At 37.4% G+C, this 19,337-nt stretch overlaps 1 protein-coding gene across 1 annotated transcript; it reads right to left on the reverse strand.

The window, feature by feature from the left end:
* Positions 1-16,628: 16,628 nt before the first annotated feature.
* LOC113356230 lies at positions 16,629-17,351 on the reverse strand. The gene has a single exon (XM_026599306.1). It carries the CDS (start codon positions 17,349-17,351, stop codon positions 16,629-16,631), a length of 723 nt encoding a protein of 240 aa, XP_026455091.1.
* Positions 17,352-19,337: the final 1,986 nt, after the last annotated feature.

Genomic DNA, 19,337 nt, shown 5'->3' on the forward strand with positions numbered 1-19,337 from the left:
TCGGCTAAAGGAGTGTCGGATGAATTAGCATCGGTCCTATCAACTAATGAATTCCTACCCTCCCTCGCTTCAGAATTCGTTGTTGGCTTAGAACTAGGCATACCCTAAGCAGTACTAGATACTAAAACTACATGTGCTTCTTCTCTTTGTCTAGTTCTTGCCAATTCGACATAGGAAGAGCGAAAAATAGCTTCAGACTTAGCTAATTCATCCTGCAACTGTTTTGCTACAACCACTTGAACACTCCCCGATTCAACTTCACCTTCCTCTAGTATAGCAGAATTAGAATTAACGTTTGCATGCTGGCCATGCACAACAACAATCTCATTCCCATTAGGAATATCAGTTTCCGATATAGCCAAAGAAACCCCATGCTCGCCATGCACATCATTAATCTGGTTTCCCGTAGCCTGGTTGTTGTCAGGTACTACAGGAATGATGGGAGCAGTTTTTCCTTTCCTTCGTCTAGACTCTTGCCATTCAGGTCCACCTTGTGCATTACCATCATTGTTTTCCTGCGTATTTGAGGAACTAACATCTTGAAACCCTAGAGCCGCACCCTGTTGTTGAGTGTTAGCAGATTGATTCTTGTGCTTTTTCCTGCATTCCGAATCTTGATGACCAATAATCTTGCACTTAGTGCAGAATTTAGGTTTCTTCTGAATCTCTATCGTTTGCTAAAAATCCAACCCTCCAACCGTAACATGAATTCCATCAGTATCAAGTTCTGCAAAATTTATATCAATAAGAACTGCCGCATAATATCCATATTCATGAGCCAAAGTGCGTTTGTCAACAACAATGGGAGTTCCCAGCGATTTTCCAAAGGCTAATAGCGTTTTCTCAATCCAGAATTCAACATGAAATCCCGGAAACTTTACCCAAACCGTGGCTAGAGAGGTTTTGTGTTTGTCTGCATCAAGATTCGGAATGTTTAGAAGACACAATTCCAGATGGGGGTAGTTGGAGATGATGTTAGTGTGTGTGTATTTAGAGATTTGAAATGTGACTCAAAAGTGTAATCTGGTTGTATTGCTGCTAGTAATGTTTTTAGTTAGAGAAAATAGAACTTGTGATGTGAACTTGAAGTTGCAGTCCATGAAAAATATAGATTATAGAATTGTAGACTTTAATTGTTTGTATTGCATCTTGATTGCGCATTAGAAGTTTCCTGTGCAAGGGCCTTGGTTTGTATAACCTGAATCAGTCTTGTTGACTGAGTTGTATTTACTCACTGAGTTACCTTTCTTGACCCAACTTGACTCAGTGGGCCTTGGACCAGTTGACCATTGAATTGACATTTGACTGGACTTTGACCTAGACTTAGACGTTGACTGTTAAGTTGACCTTGACTGTTAGTTTGACCGTTAGTGACCGTCAGTTGACTTAGATGGACCAGGCCTTAACTTAATGGGCTTGATTAGTGGTGGGTTTAGGCATAGTTTTTCCTAAATTGATGAATTGGACCCTTTATGGTCCGAATTGACCTTTGGTTCTTTCTGCAAGTTGTAGATATTCATTAGACATATCCGATGGACTTTAGAACCAACACAATTCAATAAGTAAACCTTTAGATGAGCTAAGGATAGATAATGAAAAAGTGTAGAACCATAATGGGCTTAGAACCATTAGATAATTCATTTAGCCTATAACTAGAGAATTGTATGAGATTATGTTATGAACCTTGTATGAGCCTTTTGGCTAATGTTTATAGTGCTTGTGAGGTTAACAGTTACTCTTTATTAACAACGATCGATCAAAATAATGAACTAGTGGATTATGGATCTCAAGGTATGCGAGGCTTGTCATCAAAAGAGGTGGGAATCGATAACAAACTCTCTGGTATTCATTATTGTTTTACAAATCTATATTTTGTGAAATCGATGCATATATGTTTGTTACTATATGATACTGTATGCATATATTATCTGTGTGTAATACAGTCTAGTTTTCTTTTACATTTTGGGATGGGCTTGGATCTTTAGAAACAACTAATATCTGTGTTTTGGGAGTAATTACTTATTTTCAAAAGGTGATTCTTTCCATTGACTGGAAAGTGGTTACAATCTTTACTTACTGTTAGCATGAAAGGGAGAAGGTTTCCTTTTGATTGGTGTGTGATGTGGTTGCCCAAAAGTTATATCTGTATTTATGCGCTAAAGGAGTGAAAATTACTGCAAACTAATAAACTATCTAGGTGTGTACTCGTGTCACCGAATATTACTTTCCCTATTTCTGTACGGGAAACACATGTCTCATACATGAATGTTTATTGTTCTTTTAAATTACTTTCAAAAGCTATTTTGTTATGTTTTGGTGTTTAGAGAGAATGATGTTGAGAATATTATATAAGATTGTTGGATTTACACGTAGGCGGATTGTGGACTCTCCACTGTGTAAGCACTTCAGTCGGATATAATGTTGTTACCATTTGTTTTCTTTAGATACTTGATATGTAGAGTGCGCGTAGAAATGAGGTACTGGTAAGGTACGTGTCGTTTATGACTTGAGGACGGAAACCTCATGGACGCTTTAATGATCATTGAAGAATCCGCAACAGTCATGCCTTGCTACTCCGAAGGAGGACGTCGCTCAACTACTATTTATGTTGTGAATGTGTGCCGGTTTATTGGTTGGTAGAACTTTATAATTTCAGTATTACTATTATTTTAATATGCTTTACATGTTTTCCGTGTTTTATCGGTTTTCAGTAAAACCTGCATTGTCTTTAAATCATTTTAATGATCACTTGAAAGTTAGTTGTTATTTCTACGGGGCACCCCTTTTAGGAATGATGTGCTCACCCATTCCCACTTTCAGTTTCAGAGACATATTAAGTTGTCCACGTGGCGATGAAAGCTATGAGGAGTTGGTTTCGTTAGTTGGTTAGCTTCCGCTATGTTTATTTGGTGTTTATATTTTATTTGTAAATCAACTCACTATTAAATATGTAACTCTTGAGAGGAGTTCTTGTATTTATTTCAGAGAGGGTTTAGATTTGGGTTAATCTTTGCTTAGAACTTCTTTCTTAATGTTTAAATAGATGTTTTAGATCGTTAGTTCCTCATTTTATAGTTAATCTCTTGGATTAGTCAGATGTTAGCTTAGGGGGCGCTTCACATGTGCAACACGTTTTTAGGCAAAGGGGAACCGATCCTATGGACATGTGCAACACATATAAGTTACATATAACCGATCCAAGTACCTAGTCAACCGAATTTTGGAAAGCTAGTGTGACTATGCACAATACTCACATGGAAGGTAGAACCAAAACTTGTTTTGGTAGAACCGATAAACCCATGATTGTGATTGAATGTTATTTGATCAATCGCATAGTTCTTGAAAGTCAGATGAACCAATTCTAAACTTGTTTGGAAGTATGGCAAATCGGTTTCAAGGTTGTAAGTGTGAAAGAGATCTTACAAAGTAAGGATGTCGACATACTTTGAACACGTGCTATGAATGTTTATCATTTAATTGTTCAAAGTTATTCCTTAATAGCTAAGGGAAGAGAATCCCAGGATCGAAACATAAATAAGTTAAAAATCTTTTAATTAAGGTATTTAACTTCATTTTGTAGGGAAATAAAAATTAGTAATGTACATTTACTAATTAGAGATTTCCGAGAGATTTCGATCATTATTTTTGGACAGAGCATTTCCAGGAATTATGAAAACCGAATTTGTGCTTTAATGAATATCTTGAGAATATTTTCGGTTTTGGGAATTCTTTGGTGTCCAAACTTCCTTGTCTATAAATACTTGAAGTTTTCCTTTCTAGCAAACTAATCCTTCGTAACAACAAGCTTCCTCTTTGTTGTGTTGTTACAGGTGTAGCCGCCTATTCGGAAAGGAGAGTAACCTAATTAGGCGAAATCTCTTACGTCCGCTCAGTTTAAAGTCTTCTTTGGGATTGAGAAGCTCTAGCATGTACCGTTGGTGGGAAACTAGATAATTGCGGTTTATCTTTTTTTATTATTATTATTTGATTGACTAACGGTAATTGGACTTTGATTGCACCTAGTTTGTTTATGCCTGAGAATCTTCTCTTCTGATATAAGATTCACTCAAATTAGCTCAGAGTTTCGACATGGATCTTTGGATTGTTGTTAGTTCCAAAGACGATCTTGTGATAATCCATTGTTAACAGACTCTGTTCTGTGCGTGATTGATCACAAGAGATTCAAGTGATTGTGTACAGGTTATTATTCAAGATCTAAGAAGATTTGAAGACGAAGAAGATATTGAAAATTTCTGGTTTTTGGGCTCATAATCTTTGATGTGCACAATACTTGTTTCGGTAAAAGAGGATCATATTAATAATCGGTTTATCTTTTTGGTCGATTAGATTGATTAATTGAGTAGATCGGCATCAACACAATTCTTTGGATTAATAGTGTTGTTGGCTTAATCTTAAACGATTACTCCAGTAATTGAATATAAGATAGATCTAAGGACCCGACGAAGGAGTTTATGTTAAGATAAACAGAAGAGCCTTTGTCCGACTCATATCACTGGGTTGAAGAGAGTTGATACTAAACAAATTTGTTGTTCCTTTACTGTTTGGAATACGAACCAAAGGAATTGTTCCAAGTACGTGACTAAGGTCGGAGGCGTGGGAATACAGACGGGACTAGGTGAACTATAGGTTTAGTTGCTTGGTCTCAACTATACGAAGTTAGGTGTAATTTTGTAAAGCGGCTTAATCCTGAGAGTATTCAATTCTGGACAAGGTCCCGGGGTTTTTCTGCATTTGCGGTTTCCTCGTTTACAAAATCTTGCTGTGTCATTATAATTATTTTATTATAATTAAAGTAAATTACACAAACGTTAATTCCTATTTACTTGATAAGTGAATCCTATTGTGTTTGGTGAAGTCCGAACCTTTTTATCAAGTAACATACTTCGTTGTTGTATTGTCTCGATCTCATATCCATAGACGATCACACGAAGTGTGAACCGATTAGTTGTATTGTCTCGACTCAGTTCATAGACAATCACTTTCGGAGAAAGGACTTATAGGTAGGAAAAGTTTTAGCTTGAGGTATATTTGGGTACGCTTGCCTTTTCAGACTTCATCAAAGAATACATCATATATAGATACGATGTTCTTAAAGACATCATCACATATAATGGAACTCCTTTTGCCAACAAACATGTGAAAGAATTGCTCAAAGAAAACGGTATCAAACAAGTTTTCTCTACACCGTACTATCCCAAGGAAATGGACAAGCAGAGAGCACCAACAAAACCTTGGTCTGAATTCTCAGTCGAACTATTCATGATAATTCTCGAACGTGGCATGAACAATTTCCTATGGCCTTATGGGCCTATCGAACCGCACCAAGAAGCTCGATCGGAACTTCACCATACTCCCTCGTCTATGGAGCCGACGCCATACTCCCAGCAGAAATCAAAATTCCTTCAGCAAGGATTGCAACAGACAGAGGAGTACAATGGGACGAAGCCGAGATGTCTAATTCAAGAATTGTTGAACTGGACATGCTCGAATCAAGAAGGGCTAAAGTGGAGAAATATGTGGAAGCCTACAAACAAAGGATCTCCAGAGTCTACAACAAAATGGTAAGAACCCGAACATTCCAAGTACGAGATTTGGTATTAAAAACAACAAAGCACATTCAATAAGACATGTCTGCTCCCAAGTTTTCTCCGAAATGGGAAGGGCCATATGTAGTCATCAAGGCTGTATCCGGTGGGTATTACAAGATCTTGGCTATTGATGGAGGAATAGGAGGAAATATAATTAACGAAAAATGTCTCAAAGCATATTACGCCCGATCAACATAAAACAATTACCTTTTCATCATTCAAGCATATTTTAATGTAATTTTATGTTCCTCCAAAGAGCGCGCAAAATGCCCGTTTGTTCATTAAACATTTCATCAAATGAACAAAATTCCATCACATCATGATCAGTTATTCTACCTTACTTAAAAGAAAATCCTAAGCCTACTCAAAACAACAATCATGAACGCTCATCTAGAGCACACCATCCAATAACAAATAATTCTTACTAGATATCATCTTCAACTTCGTCTGGAAGTTTTCAGGTCTCACCTTCAGAGCCTCAATCTCCTTGTCAACCCTTATTGAATCCAGAGCTAACGCTCTTTCCTCATCCATGATCGCAGTTGAATAGGGGATCATATTAGCAACAATGGCATCCCTGTCAATTTTGATGATCTCAAGACGACGACGAAGCCAGCCCACGTTGAATTTCAAGAGCTCACAATTCGAGATCATGCCATTCCACTTATAAAGCTCTTTGTTTTTGACATCCCGCAAATTCTTTTTGTTCATTTCATCGATAATGGGTAACAATACAACAATTGTGGTTAAGAGAGTTGGAAGAAAACCTCTCCATACTTATTGTATTGGCAATATGCACGTACTTCCTCCAGATTTTGGTGTACAACAATGCATAATATTTGGGAACAATGAAGCCTCCGATGAGCTGAATATCTGGACAAGAATTTTCCATGGGGATGTCAAATGGAAGGATGGCGGTGGGATATTCGGAAACTCCAAGATCGGAATTTACAGAGTTGATTGAATCATCGCCAGCACAATCGTCATCATCAGCTACATATACGGACTTTCCATTTCTTTTCTTTCTCGCTTCGACAACATGAATATCAACCTACAACAATAAACCATTCAAGCTCAACAGAGATTTGGAGAAACGTTCATTTAAAGAAAATCTTTATCAAACTCAGAGATGTTCCAGCATCCGCACGAGCAGTTTGGAAACGAGCAGGGATCTTAACAGTTCGTTTGGGTCTTAGGTTATATGGAGATGAAGAGGAAAGTCGGTCACCTTGACTCGTCTGCATTAAATATTTTTTCTTCAATCAGTCATTGATTACACAAAAAAAAGGGGAGAAGAATACTTTGTTACCAAGTTGGGTGCTTCACTTCTCCGTCTCGATGGAAATGCGCTTTGAGGAGATAAGTTGATGTCAGACATACTGTAATGAGGTATGATGATAATTAAAACTCTTTTTGTACGATGAAACTCAAGAATGGAAGAGGATATCTGTGCAATTGATAAACCCTAAGTCTTGAATATATACAAAGACACAGTGGATACTTATCTTCTACAAATGGTCAAATCAGTTGCGAGTTTTGCTGAAACCCTAAATTCCAAACGAGACTGATGTTGGTGACGCAGAGGAATCTAGTATACTGGGGACTGGCAATGAAGTTGAATGCGGTCAGAGGCCAACACCGTAGTTTGGGATTGATCGTTAATGTATTACACATTTTCCAAATTGCACGGTCTAGCTCTTTCTGCAGACGAAGGCCACTAAATGGAAGTATTGAGTGCGGCACATGGAAATTTGTACATTTAGTTCAATCGGCGGCACAATATAAAAGAACCAAATACATAATAAAAGATTTTTCAAAAATCTTAATTTAATGTATATAAAATGCTCAAATGATCGGTGAGATATATATTACGAAAACTAAAAAGACGTTCAAACGTTCAAGAAGATTGCAAGTTAAGACTAATCATCAGATTCATCATCTTCATGATTGATTTAAGATTTTTTCGTGGTTGTAATAATGAGGTTCAAACTCTCGGACTTGTGAAGATTAAATTTAAAGATTTAATAAAATTATATACAAAATTATTAACAATGGGTGCGAGAGGTAACAAAGACACTAGATTCCACTATTATGCAAAATTGAATGATAAATGTTTCAAAACTCTATTCAATTCTTAAGTCCTTTTTTATCTTTAATTCACTATCAATCATACAGATTCTCAAACATTATTTGCAAACCTTAAGCATAGATTATCAAGAGATTAAACCAAGCATAACCTATCAAACTGAATAACAAATAATTAAGACAATCATTCAAACAATTTAAAACTCTGCAAAAGCAACGATTAGGTGAAATATATAATTAAATGAAATAGTTACCCATTTATGTTGCATGAATAGCTTCCTCCATTGCCTTGGTTACGAGGGAATTAGCTCATCATAGTATAAATGCTCTCAAAATAATTTATTATGGCTCAAAAATGGTTTACAAATGATGAGAAGAAGAGAAAATGGTGTAAACTGTAATCTGCGACGCACACAAAGCGTCACAGAATGAACGATAAATGACAAGTGCTGCTGCTGTTTAGACTGTGCTGCGACCCACGGTTGTGCGTCTTAGACGCTGTTCATAAACGACTGTCCTTGCGAGTCCGTTTTTCGTGTTCTTGGTGTTCTTCATCAGCAGCAGCAGCAGCAGCAACAAAGTTTCATCAACTCTTGATTTCTGCTTCTCTGACCCTCCTATCGACTCCCCAAACTCTCGACAACCTCTCTGTAGCACATTAGGAACATATTTATACGTAATTGAACAATTGAATCTCCTCCATTAACTCCAAATAATCTTCATTTACTCGGCCATTGAAGAAAAATATTTCGGAATATTTTCTTCCCTGAATTATCTCTATACGCGACTGGAGCTGTAAATGGTGAGTATATTTTCTTTGTTTATCTCAAACACACTTCAGAATATAGTCAAGCCCCATCCAAACACGAGCAGCACACTTCCAACTCATCAAAACCCCGTGAAATATTTTCCATGCACGCGTCTGCTCTGATTTCATCTGACGGATTTTCCAGCCAAATTTGATCGCATCCAACACCCATATCCTTCCTGTCTAGCCCAGCAGAAGATACCCAATGAGTTTCAGCCATTGAATCGGCCTGAAACTCCTTCTAAAATCGATTGGCAAATATGCCAGTAAATAACCAAATTTTCCCGCCAATTTTGGAATTTGAATTTGGGAAGAAAACTGGCCTCCCCCTAATCCAGTTCTGGTGTCCCTTTAGCAATTGGGGCTGAAATAGTAATTTTTGGGTGGAAATAGTATTTTTTCTTGGTTCCTCCGGGACATTTCTGTGACATTTCCAGTGCATTTCTGGGGTTCTTTTAATACTTTATCTTGGGGGTGTAAAACACCACTTTTTGAGCCCATTTCGCCGCAAGGGCTTATTTCTCTAAAATTTCCTACAAGAACACAAAATAACACAATAAGTACTTAATCGAGTCTAACAATAAAGAATATTGAGAACAAAATAGACACATAAATGCGTCTATCAAATACCCCCAAACTTATTATTTGCTAGTCCTCGAGCAAAACTAAAAAATAAAACCGAGTTAATCTCGGGTGGTTTAACAGAGGTGTACCCACAAAAACCATGACTTCTAATTGGTCACAAGTATCCAAAGAGCTATGAGGACATACATATTCTCAACCTATCTCCAAGTAACTAGATTTCCAGAGAAATTAAAGGTGTTAGCTCTAAAGTTGACTGAAGAAAAGGGGAGACACATCCGCACGACTGCTAGATAAAGAGATATCCGCTTCACAGCTAGATAAACATTGTAAGATGCGTCCGCTGCTTTACAGCTGGATAAGATTAGGAGAGAGATAAAGATGAGAGGGACATATGCTACACAGCTGGACTAATTACGTGTGATGAGTTAAACCAGTGCTAGAAAGATCTTGTGCCAGATTGAAAGCAGACTAACAAAGCAACCAAAATGCATCTTTCTTCGACTCTCTCACAGTGCTCAGTAGAAATAACGTCTTCTTCGGTCTTCAACTGTTTATGATAAACTCTCGAACCTCATAGAACCTTGACAATTAACTCTTCTCTTCGATTTCTTGCTTGACTTATAAATTTCTTCTTCCCTATGGCCTTATTGAACAAAAAGAACGTAATGATGTTTGTTTGTTTTTTTCATTTTTCATTTTTTTTTTGTTTTTTTTTTACAAGACAAAAATTTACATGGCCATGAGAGAAGGACTTTAGAACTTGGATCTTCACAACTTGTGATGTCTTGGTATCATGAACTTCAACAACTTATATCATTTGCTCTTGTAACTTCTTGTAACTAAGTCTTCAACTTTGATTTTTGAATTATTCTTTTCTATTGTTGCTTCTAAACCTTAAACGTCTTCAACTTTTTCATAAATTTTGATGTCACTCCGCTTGTTGATGATGATAAGTTTCTATTGAGAGAGAGTCGTAATCCAGTAACTAAGACTACATTGTGGGGTTGCTCTGTCTTTCTGGCATTTCCTTCTGACCTACTTGCCTTTCGATCATGGATGGTTAGGTCCATCACGGTTACCCTCTAAAAGGAACAAGTTCTCACCTGAATTTCAAGGATCTCAATGTCTTTTTCTCTAATGTCTCAATAGGTTGTTATCTCTAGCATTCCTTTTTGTATCTTTTCGGTGATAAACAGTATGTAAACTTAGCTAACCGGGTAATATGTGACGCTAGAATTTTCAAAAATGCGACTAAAATGTTTCTCCCATACCCCCAAACTTAAATATAACATTGTCCTCGATGTTCTAAAGATAAAATTAAAAGCATGAACAAGGAGAAACTGTTACCAATGAAGCAAAAGAGATAAGGAAAGATATTACCATGTCGCATGAATATTGGGTTACCTTCCAAGAAGTGCTAAGTTTAAAGTCTTCAGCCAGACTAAGCAAGGATTAGTCACCACGTAGAATCATATAGTAGTAGCCGGAATAACTGTGGGTCATCTGGATCAAAAAGTGTTACCCACAAGAAGAGGAAACTCCAACAGACCAAGAAGATACCGAACATACCCTTGCTTAAGACAACTACATCTAGTTGTGGTTCAGGTTCAGGCTCTATAAAAGGGTCTAAATAAAAGGTTTTCATCGGTTGGATTTCCTCAAAGCTAAGATCCGGTTCAGGTATTAGAGTCTGTAAAAACTCAACTAAGAACTTATAAGCACATAACAACAACCTGAATAACTGAGGATCCTCTAAGTCAATCAGATTTGACTCACACAGCTGACCACAATGAAAGAGGTGGTCTTCCTTAAGAAAATGTGTCGACCCTAATATCCTAAAGTGACTGGGTTTAGTCTCAAAACTTAATAACCGACACATCTTAAAATCAAAAGTTCCCATAATTGGTAGAAACGTTTTTGGTGGGAAAACAAAGTCAATCTTGGGATTATTGCCTGAGCTAACCTCATCAACCAGAGGATGCGTTTCTAACAGTTGAGACTCGTGTAGAATATTATTATGTTCGGGAAAACGAGTACGAAGATAGTCTCGTAAGATGGGTGAGGCATTGATGTCAAGTCCCAAGTGAGGGATATTTTTAAGAGTTAAAGAACATGGAGAATGATAATCACCCCTAAACTTAGAGTTTTCGGCGTCTCTAGGTAGACTGGTCATAATCTCCCTAATTTCTAGGTTATCAGATTCCTGAAAGTGGGCGATTGATTTTCCTAAGTCAGGTTCATCCCCGCTAATCTCTACGAGTTCTTCTAAGACTATTGTTTCTAAATCGTTTGACTCGAAAACAGTACTCTCAAGATAAACTGGTTCCTCTAAATCATCATCGGTTTCGTAATCATCGTCTAAAACGGGGGTATTTCTAGTCAAATCCTCGTCCTTTTGAATAGGTAAATAATTATTAAAATTATTTGGATTTGAACTAGAAATATCATTATAATCATCATCACCATCCTCCTCCTCATCATCATCACAATATAATTTTTGATATTCACGAATTCTCAAGCTTTGTTCCCAACTACATGGTCTATGTTTATAATATTTCTCATAGATCGTTAGAGGTGATTCCTCAATAAAAGTTGGAGTATCCATATATCGCTGCCCACGCATATATTCACCAAGAGTCATTTCCGAAGACGTCTCTTGATAACGAGAATTTCTAGACATATATTCTCTCAACGTCATCGTAGGTGGCGTCTCCTCAAAAGGATTCATCACCGAAGAAATATAAACTACAGAGGGATTTTATACAATCACAAACAAGGCCGACTCGACTCCACCAAAGCAAACCTAAATATTTCTAGCAAACAAAAAGCATGATGGCTCCACTTAGATTGTTTCTAGATCAGCTTCTATCTCTCGAAGGGGAATTCGTTACAGTTTGAGCAACACCTCTGGATAAATCCGAGCTAATGTGAGATGAAACTGAGGCGAGGGAAGCTCAATGGAGCTTTGATACCCAAGGCCTCACCGGCGTTACAAGGCGGCTTGTTTCAACTCCCAGAAGTCACCATGAACTTTGAAGTTGCTTAAAAGGTAACCAATATCCTTCGAAAAAATTTCCTAACAAGCTCGATACCTTATAGGTCTCTTTCTAATCATATTTTAAAGCTTGGGTTCGCGTTAGGTTTTGTTTTCCTAAAACGGGCAAGAAGGGAACGGTGATGAAATCCGAACCCTTATCTTGTTTAGGCCAGGCCTTGCCCTTTACTAGAAAAATAAATACAGTCAGGTTCGTCCTCAAACAATTATCACCTTAAGGCATACAGTAACTCGCTTGTAGGGGATTCGCGAGTGTTTCGATTGGACTTACCTCCCGTACCAGATGGGGGATGAACCGTTGTCTTCGACTCGGGCCACGAATCCTATGCCGTGTACGAACCCGAGGGCCCGGGACGATATAGTAATCGTCGTCCTTCCCTGCACACAATTTATATAATTTTTTTTTTTAATAATACCCTTCCGTAGGGTTAAAAAAAGAATAAAGTCCGATTGTCCAGAATAAAGACCAAATAAAAAGTCCAAAAATTACAAAAATTATGAAAAATAAAGCCTATTTACAAATCCTAAAAAACAAAATTTTGTCTTTTTTTTCTTCTCTTTTAGCTTTTAGCTTTAAGCTTTTTGTTCCCAAGTCCTTAGTATTCCACTTTGAACCTGTGAATCAAAGACACAAAAAGAAACGTAAAAAGGAACAAATAATAGTAAAAAAAATAAATAATAAAAACCTAAAAATTCTACCTAAGCACAAATCCGCGTAGGCGGCGCCAAAACGATTTAAGATTTTTTCATGGTTGTAATAATGAGGTTCAAACTCTCGGACTTGTGAAGATTAAATTTAAATATTTAATAAAATTATATAAAAAATTATTAACAATGGGTGCGAGAGGTAACAAAGACACTAGATTCCACTATTATGCAAAATTGAATGATAAATATTTCAAAACTCTATTCAATTCTTAAGTCCTTTTTTATCTTTAATTCACTATCAATCATACAGATTCTCAAACATTATTTGCAAACCTTAAGCATAGATTATCAAGAGATTAAACCAAGCATAACCTATCAAACTGAATAACAAATAATTAAGACAATCATTCAAACAATTTAAAACTCTGCAAAAGCAGCGATTAGGTGAATTATATAATTAAATGAAATAGTTACCCATTTATGTTGCATGAATAGATTCCTCCATTGCCTTGGTTACGAGGGAATTAGCTCATCATAGTTTAAATGCTCTCAAAATAATTTAATTTATTATGGCTCAAAAATGGTTTACAAATGATGAGAAGAAGATAAAATGGTGTAAACTGTAATCTGCGACGCACACAAAGCGTCACAGAATGAACGATAAATGACAAGTGTTGCTGCTGTTTAGACTGTGCTGCGACCCACGGTTGTGCGTCTTAGACGCTGTTCATAAACGACTGTCCTTGCGAGTCCGTTTTTCGTGTTCTTGGTGTTCTTCATCATCATCAGCAGCAGCAACAGAGTTTCATCAACTCTTGATTTCTGCTTCTCTGGCCCTCCTATCGACTCCCCAAACTCTCGACAACCTCTCTGTAGCACATTAAGAACATATTTATACGTAATTGAACCATTGAATCTCCTCCATTAACTCCAAATAATCTTCATTTACTCGGCCATTGAAGAAAAATATTTCGGAATATTTTCTTCCCTGAATTATCTCTATACGCGTCTGGAGCTGTAAATGGTGAGTATATTTTCTTTGTTTATCTCAAATACACTTCAGAATATAGCCAAGCCCCATCCAAACACGAGCAGCACACTTCCAACTCATCAAAACCCCGTGAAATATTTTCCATGCACGCGTCTTCTCTAATTTCATCTGATGGATTTTCCAGCCAAATTTGATCGCATCCAACACCCATATCCTTCCTGTCTAGCCCAGCAGAAGATACCCAATGAGTTTCAGCCATTGAATCGGCCTGAAACTCCTTCAAAAATCGATTGCAAATATGCCAGTAAATAACCAAATTTTCCCGCCAATTTTGGAATTTGAATTTGGGAAGAAAACTGGCATCCCCCTAATCCAGTTCTGGTGTCCCTTTAGCAATTGGGGTTGAAATAGTAATTTTTGGGTGGAAATAGTATTTTTTCTTGGTTCCTCCGGGACATTTCTGTGACGTTTCCACTGCATTTCTGGGGTTCCTTTAATACTTTATCTTGGGGGGTGTAAAACACCACTTTTTGAGCCCATTTCGCCGCAAGGGCTTATTTCTCTAAAATTTCCTACAAGAACATAAAATAACACAATAAGTACTTAATCGAGTCTAACAATACAGAATATTGAGAACAAAATAGTCTAACAATACAGAATATTGAGAACAAAATAGACACATAAATGCGTCTATCAATGATCATCGTCCTCCATGGAATCCTCTTCAATCTCTTCCTCGGAGTCGTTGTCATAATTTTCACTGGGACTTCCCTACTGGGTGGATATGGCCTAATTATACGTTCATTCTTCCATATGGATTCAACTTCCTCAGCGTCTGAATCTGAAGCTACACCGTCAGCACGAGATCGAATTTCGTCCTCAGCTGCTAGCTTTGTTTGCTGAAGTCGGCGCCGTTTTTCATAAGCTGCAAGTTTTTCATCTTCGGCTCCTCTCTTTAAAACCCTATCACGGACAACTTTCAGATGATCCAGGGACATTCCGTCTATCAACTTTCTAGCCCTTTTTAGAGACTGAGCTACCTCGACGCGCGCATCTGCAGAGCTTTTCATCTCTGGCTTGACTTTGATTTTTGAAAACTTGATTTTTTATAAAATCATTAACATAATTCTCACTGTGTGAACGCCCACCACTGAGTTATAAAAAAAAACTCACACTAAAGCAATATTTCATCATAAATAATTGTCTACTTTTAATGATTACTCAAAATCAAATTTTGATTTTTTTTTTTTTTTTGCTAAATCATTAAAACTTATTACCAAAATAAACCAAAGGTTTTTACAAACACAAACTGTCTGGACAGGCCCAGAACAAAAACAAAATCAACTCAAACAAAAAAGATACATGAAAATCAAAGCCCAGAAACAACCAAGCCCACAAGGAGGCCTCCCTTACAAAGTTTCTTCAAAATCTAAAATAGGATATGTTTTCAGTTTCCAATATTCCTAAGAAAGATGGCTTGTAATCATAATACACCCATTCCCCTCTTGCCAAAATGCTCATTTTTTTGCCATTTTATCAGAAGAGAAATTAGTTTCCCTGTATGAATGTCTGAAAGTAATATTCCTCAGCTTACTCTTGATGATCTGCCATCTAATACTGACTATCCAAGGAACTCTTTCTGACATAAAAGCTGTTAAAACTGCCTTGGAGTCCAGAATGAAACATACATTCATAAAGCCCCTTCTTATTGCCCATTCTCCAGCTGTAATCAGAGCCATAACTTCAGCTATGTAGTTAGTGGCAATTCCAATTCCTCCTAAAATAGCACCAATGTACCTTCCCTCACCGTCTCTTCCTGCACAACCTACACCTGCAATAATATATATATATCTTACTAATCTTATACTAATATAAAGAAAAGACCCAATTGTTTGGTGAAGCCTGATTTTGGTGAAGCTTTTTCCCTTCACAAAAATGCCCCTCTGGATTTTTTCATTTTCTTTTTAAAGTTGCGTAAAAAAGGAAATGCACAGAGGTTAGGTATTAAAACAGTGACGTAATGAACCAGAGTTCGAATCCTGCAGTACCCATTTTCGCGTTTGATTTGTCCTTTCCTATTCATCTTTCTTTTTAAAACAACGTCGAAATTTCTTTCTTCATCTTCAGAAGATAGAACAACTGATATCAACGTCATCCTGACGTGCGCTTCATTTTCTTTGTTCATGTTTTCAAAATCACTTTATCTGGGAATTAATCTTAGCAGTATTCATCAATATTTTGTTCTCATTGTGATTCTAGTTAGCAGTTATATCATTTACAGATCTTTGTTACTTATTACTACTTTCACAGATAAAAAATCATTGCAAAATAGAATTGATTCCAACATAAACAAGTACAAGACTTACTCAAACATCTTTAAAACAAACAACAAACAACTCATCAATTTCCACACAAAGAGGTTTCGATTCTACATTGAGCATTACATCCCAATTCCTTCATTCAACTATCAGAAGATCAAAGTTTCAAAATACCAAAATAACAAACCTGAATCAAAATACCACACTACTATTTCCCAAATTATAGCCACTGTTGCACACTCCAACATACCTGAAAAAACTATAAACACTACAAACTTTATATTTTTTAACCAAAAAGTTTCCCTGAACAACATCACCTTTCCACTTCATCGACACCACCAAAAAAGGATTAAAACCGACCGATTCCACAACCAAGAAAAGAAGAAGCTTAACACCATTTGCACCATCATCAAAAAAGTAAGGAAGAAGAAAAATTACCAGAAAAACTGTTTTGTTAAAAACTTGTTGATCGTTTTCAAGATTTATGCAAAGCCTGAAAAACTAGTTTTTTCTGGTAATTCTGAAGAGATTACCACCAATCATCTTCATCAGTTTCCCATCCCTCATCTTCATAACAGTCACTTTCATCACTGTCAGATGGTGCAGGTGAAGTTCCACTGGAAGAAGTTTCCTCTTCACTGTCACCCCCTTCCTCTTCCTCTTCATCATCACTTTCCTCATAATCCAGATTGGCAATACACCTGCTTACCCTTACCCTGCTCGGCTCACCTTCACTCATGGTACGTGCAAAGATCTTGGGGTTGGCGAGTTCGTAAGCGAATCGGCTTCTCAATTTCCCATCATGAAACGCATTCATCTTGCGTTTATCCTCTGCAGCCTCAGAATCAAGGTCACTGGTGTTCGCCTCCTCCATACCATATTCATAGCCATCAGAAGCCTCGGAATCACTCTCTGTTGTACTTCCATATTTTGGGGTCTTGGCATGCTTCTCTGCCCATTCCTCATCTTTTCTCTCTCGCCATTCTAAGAACTTGGGTTGCCATGCAGAATAGCGAGTCTCAAACCTTCGATCCCTTCGGATACAAGAAGCTTCTTCTTCATCTCGTTGACGTTCTTGTTCTTGAATACGACGATCAATCTCTGATTGTGCTTCACCTCTCAATCTCTGCAACTCTTTCAGACTCAACGAAGGGAAAAGTGATTTGGCTTGGGTATACTCAGGCGTTTCTGGTGGAACAACAAGATGATTACCATCGGAGTTTGATGGATTTTGGCCAGGAAAATCAACCATTCTCTCAAATTTGTTTGCTAAATCTAAACCTAAACCTTTACTCTTCTGTAAAAATAATAATCTCTCTGCTAATTACCCCCTTAAATACCCATTTGCGTCTATTCAATTCCATTTATGGCGCTTAGTTAACCGTCATGTCTCTTTGTTTACCACACCCATTCAAAGCCATGCGTACCCCCTTCACCCTAATCAACATCATTACCCTGTCAAGACCTATTTTCAACACCTAATCCCCATTATTACTTCTATCTCCCACAGAATTGCTATTAAGAGAGGTGTTGGTAGGTCACCAAACTTTGAGATTGCTAATTGGGGTCTAATTGACATTTTTTTTATGCAGACTAGAAGAAGACAACATCAGTTGAGAGGCACCATTGCGGTTTGGGGTATGAAGGGCAGATGCGCTACTATATCTACTCCTAAGCCAAACGACTCGATGGACCCTTTACAATCAACCCATAGCCAACCACTTCATTACTATTTTTCCCTCCAATTTTCTACCATTACTCCATTTGGCTGTTTGCATCATCATAAAAATGTCAGCCCAAGAGAAGACAAATGTGATAAATATCCAACAACCACAAACTACGTCATGTATCCCCAAGCTTACCTACAACAAAAATCCCAACAAAGTATTATTGGGTTTGTTAATATGTGGTTTCTGTCGCATAATGCTCACGTGAATGTTTCTACTGGTATAATGCAAATAAAGCAAAGATATGAAAGGGACGTTCCCTATGATATCCCTCTTCCCCAAAGTAAATCTTGCAGCATAACAAGAGCTACTTTACACCAAATATATCCTGAAAGCTTTCCAATCCATAGTCAACAACTTTCACATTCCCTTTTTAAGGTTCAAACTCATAAACAAACAAACACTCCCTGTCTCTCCCTCACCTACATCGCTTGTGTCCAATATCAGAATAGTCCTTATAAGAGATTCCTTTTCCTGCAGCTGCATTTTATATTAGTTATTTGGATAACTGATGTCCATCATCCCATTTTCATATATATCCATGTCTCGTTAATGATGGAATCTCCACAATCCTCTGAAGATACTCAAAGCCTAAACCAAGAAATTCAAACCCTTTCTGCCCAAATGTCTGAGAAATTAACCTTACCATCTTCACTTGCTAAACCAGTTTTCATTGATAAAAAAGTAGTCCGTGCTGAAGCTGATACCAATTGGAAATGGTGTATGGTGGGATATGTTTGTTGTGAGACTTTGATCCCAACTTCTTCAATCAGGTTCTACATCTGTAATAACTGGCATTTAGCCCAACACCTAACCATAACTACCTTCAATGGTCAACGAAACAAAGTTCTCATCCGTTACTTATCTGAAGAGGATTTTAATAGGATCAATTCTCATAAACCTTGGTTTGTCTGCGGTTATCTAATGGTACTAAGAGTTGTTCCGGTAGAAGGTTGGCCTCCAAATCATCAACTCACTTTTGATGAGGAAATCATGTGGTTCATCTTATGCAACATTCTGAATGAATGCACAGAGTTTGAGGATCTCCAAAAACTAACTCTCAGTATGGGGGAACTGCTTGAAGCTCAAAATCCCCTTGGAAAACACCCTCTCAGGAAGAATGTCAAAGTTTGCATTATAATCCAAGTCCAACAAGCTTTACCAACAGGCATTCCTCTATTCACAAGTGGCAGAAGGGAACCGTTTCTGATTGAATGCAGACACATTAAAGTTCCTAGGTATTTCTGCACCTCTTGTCGCACCCTGGATAACAAAGATCGTAACTGCCCTACTTGGCAGTTAAAGCAAAAAAAAGATCAAAGAGCTTGACGCGTCTTACAACAACTATACTCTCCCAGCTGTCTTAAAGTTAATGATGCCTCCTACAATCAAGCAAGTTGTTCATTCATCTACTGCTATCACTGATATTGTTATGCATCAATCTGAAGTTATACCAGAAACACAAATTGAATCTACTGCTATTGAAGTGTGCAACAAAGGAAAAGCAGAAG

This window comes from Papaver somniferum, chromosome 1, assembly GCF_003573695.1.
Source record: "Papaver somniferum cultivar HN1 chromosome 1, ASM357369v1, whole genome shotgun sequence".
NCBI lineage: Eukaryota > Viridiplantae > Streptophyta > Magnoliopsida > Ranunculales > Papaveraceae > Papaver > Papaver somniferum.

Coding starts and splice junctions, on each gene's coding strand:
- LOC113356230 (XM_026599306.1), bottom strand. CDS start 17,351: ATGGTTGATTTTCCTGGCCAAAATCCATCAAACTCCGATGGTAATCAT.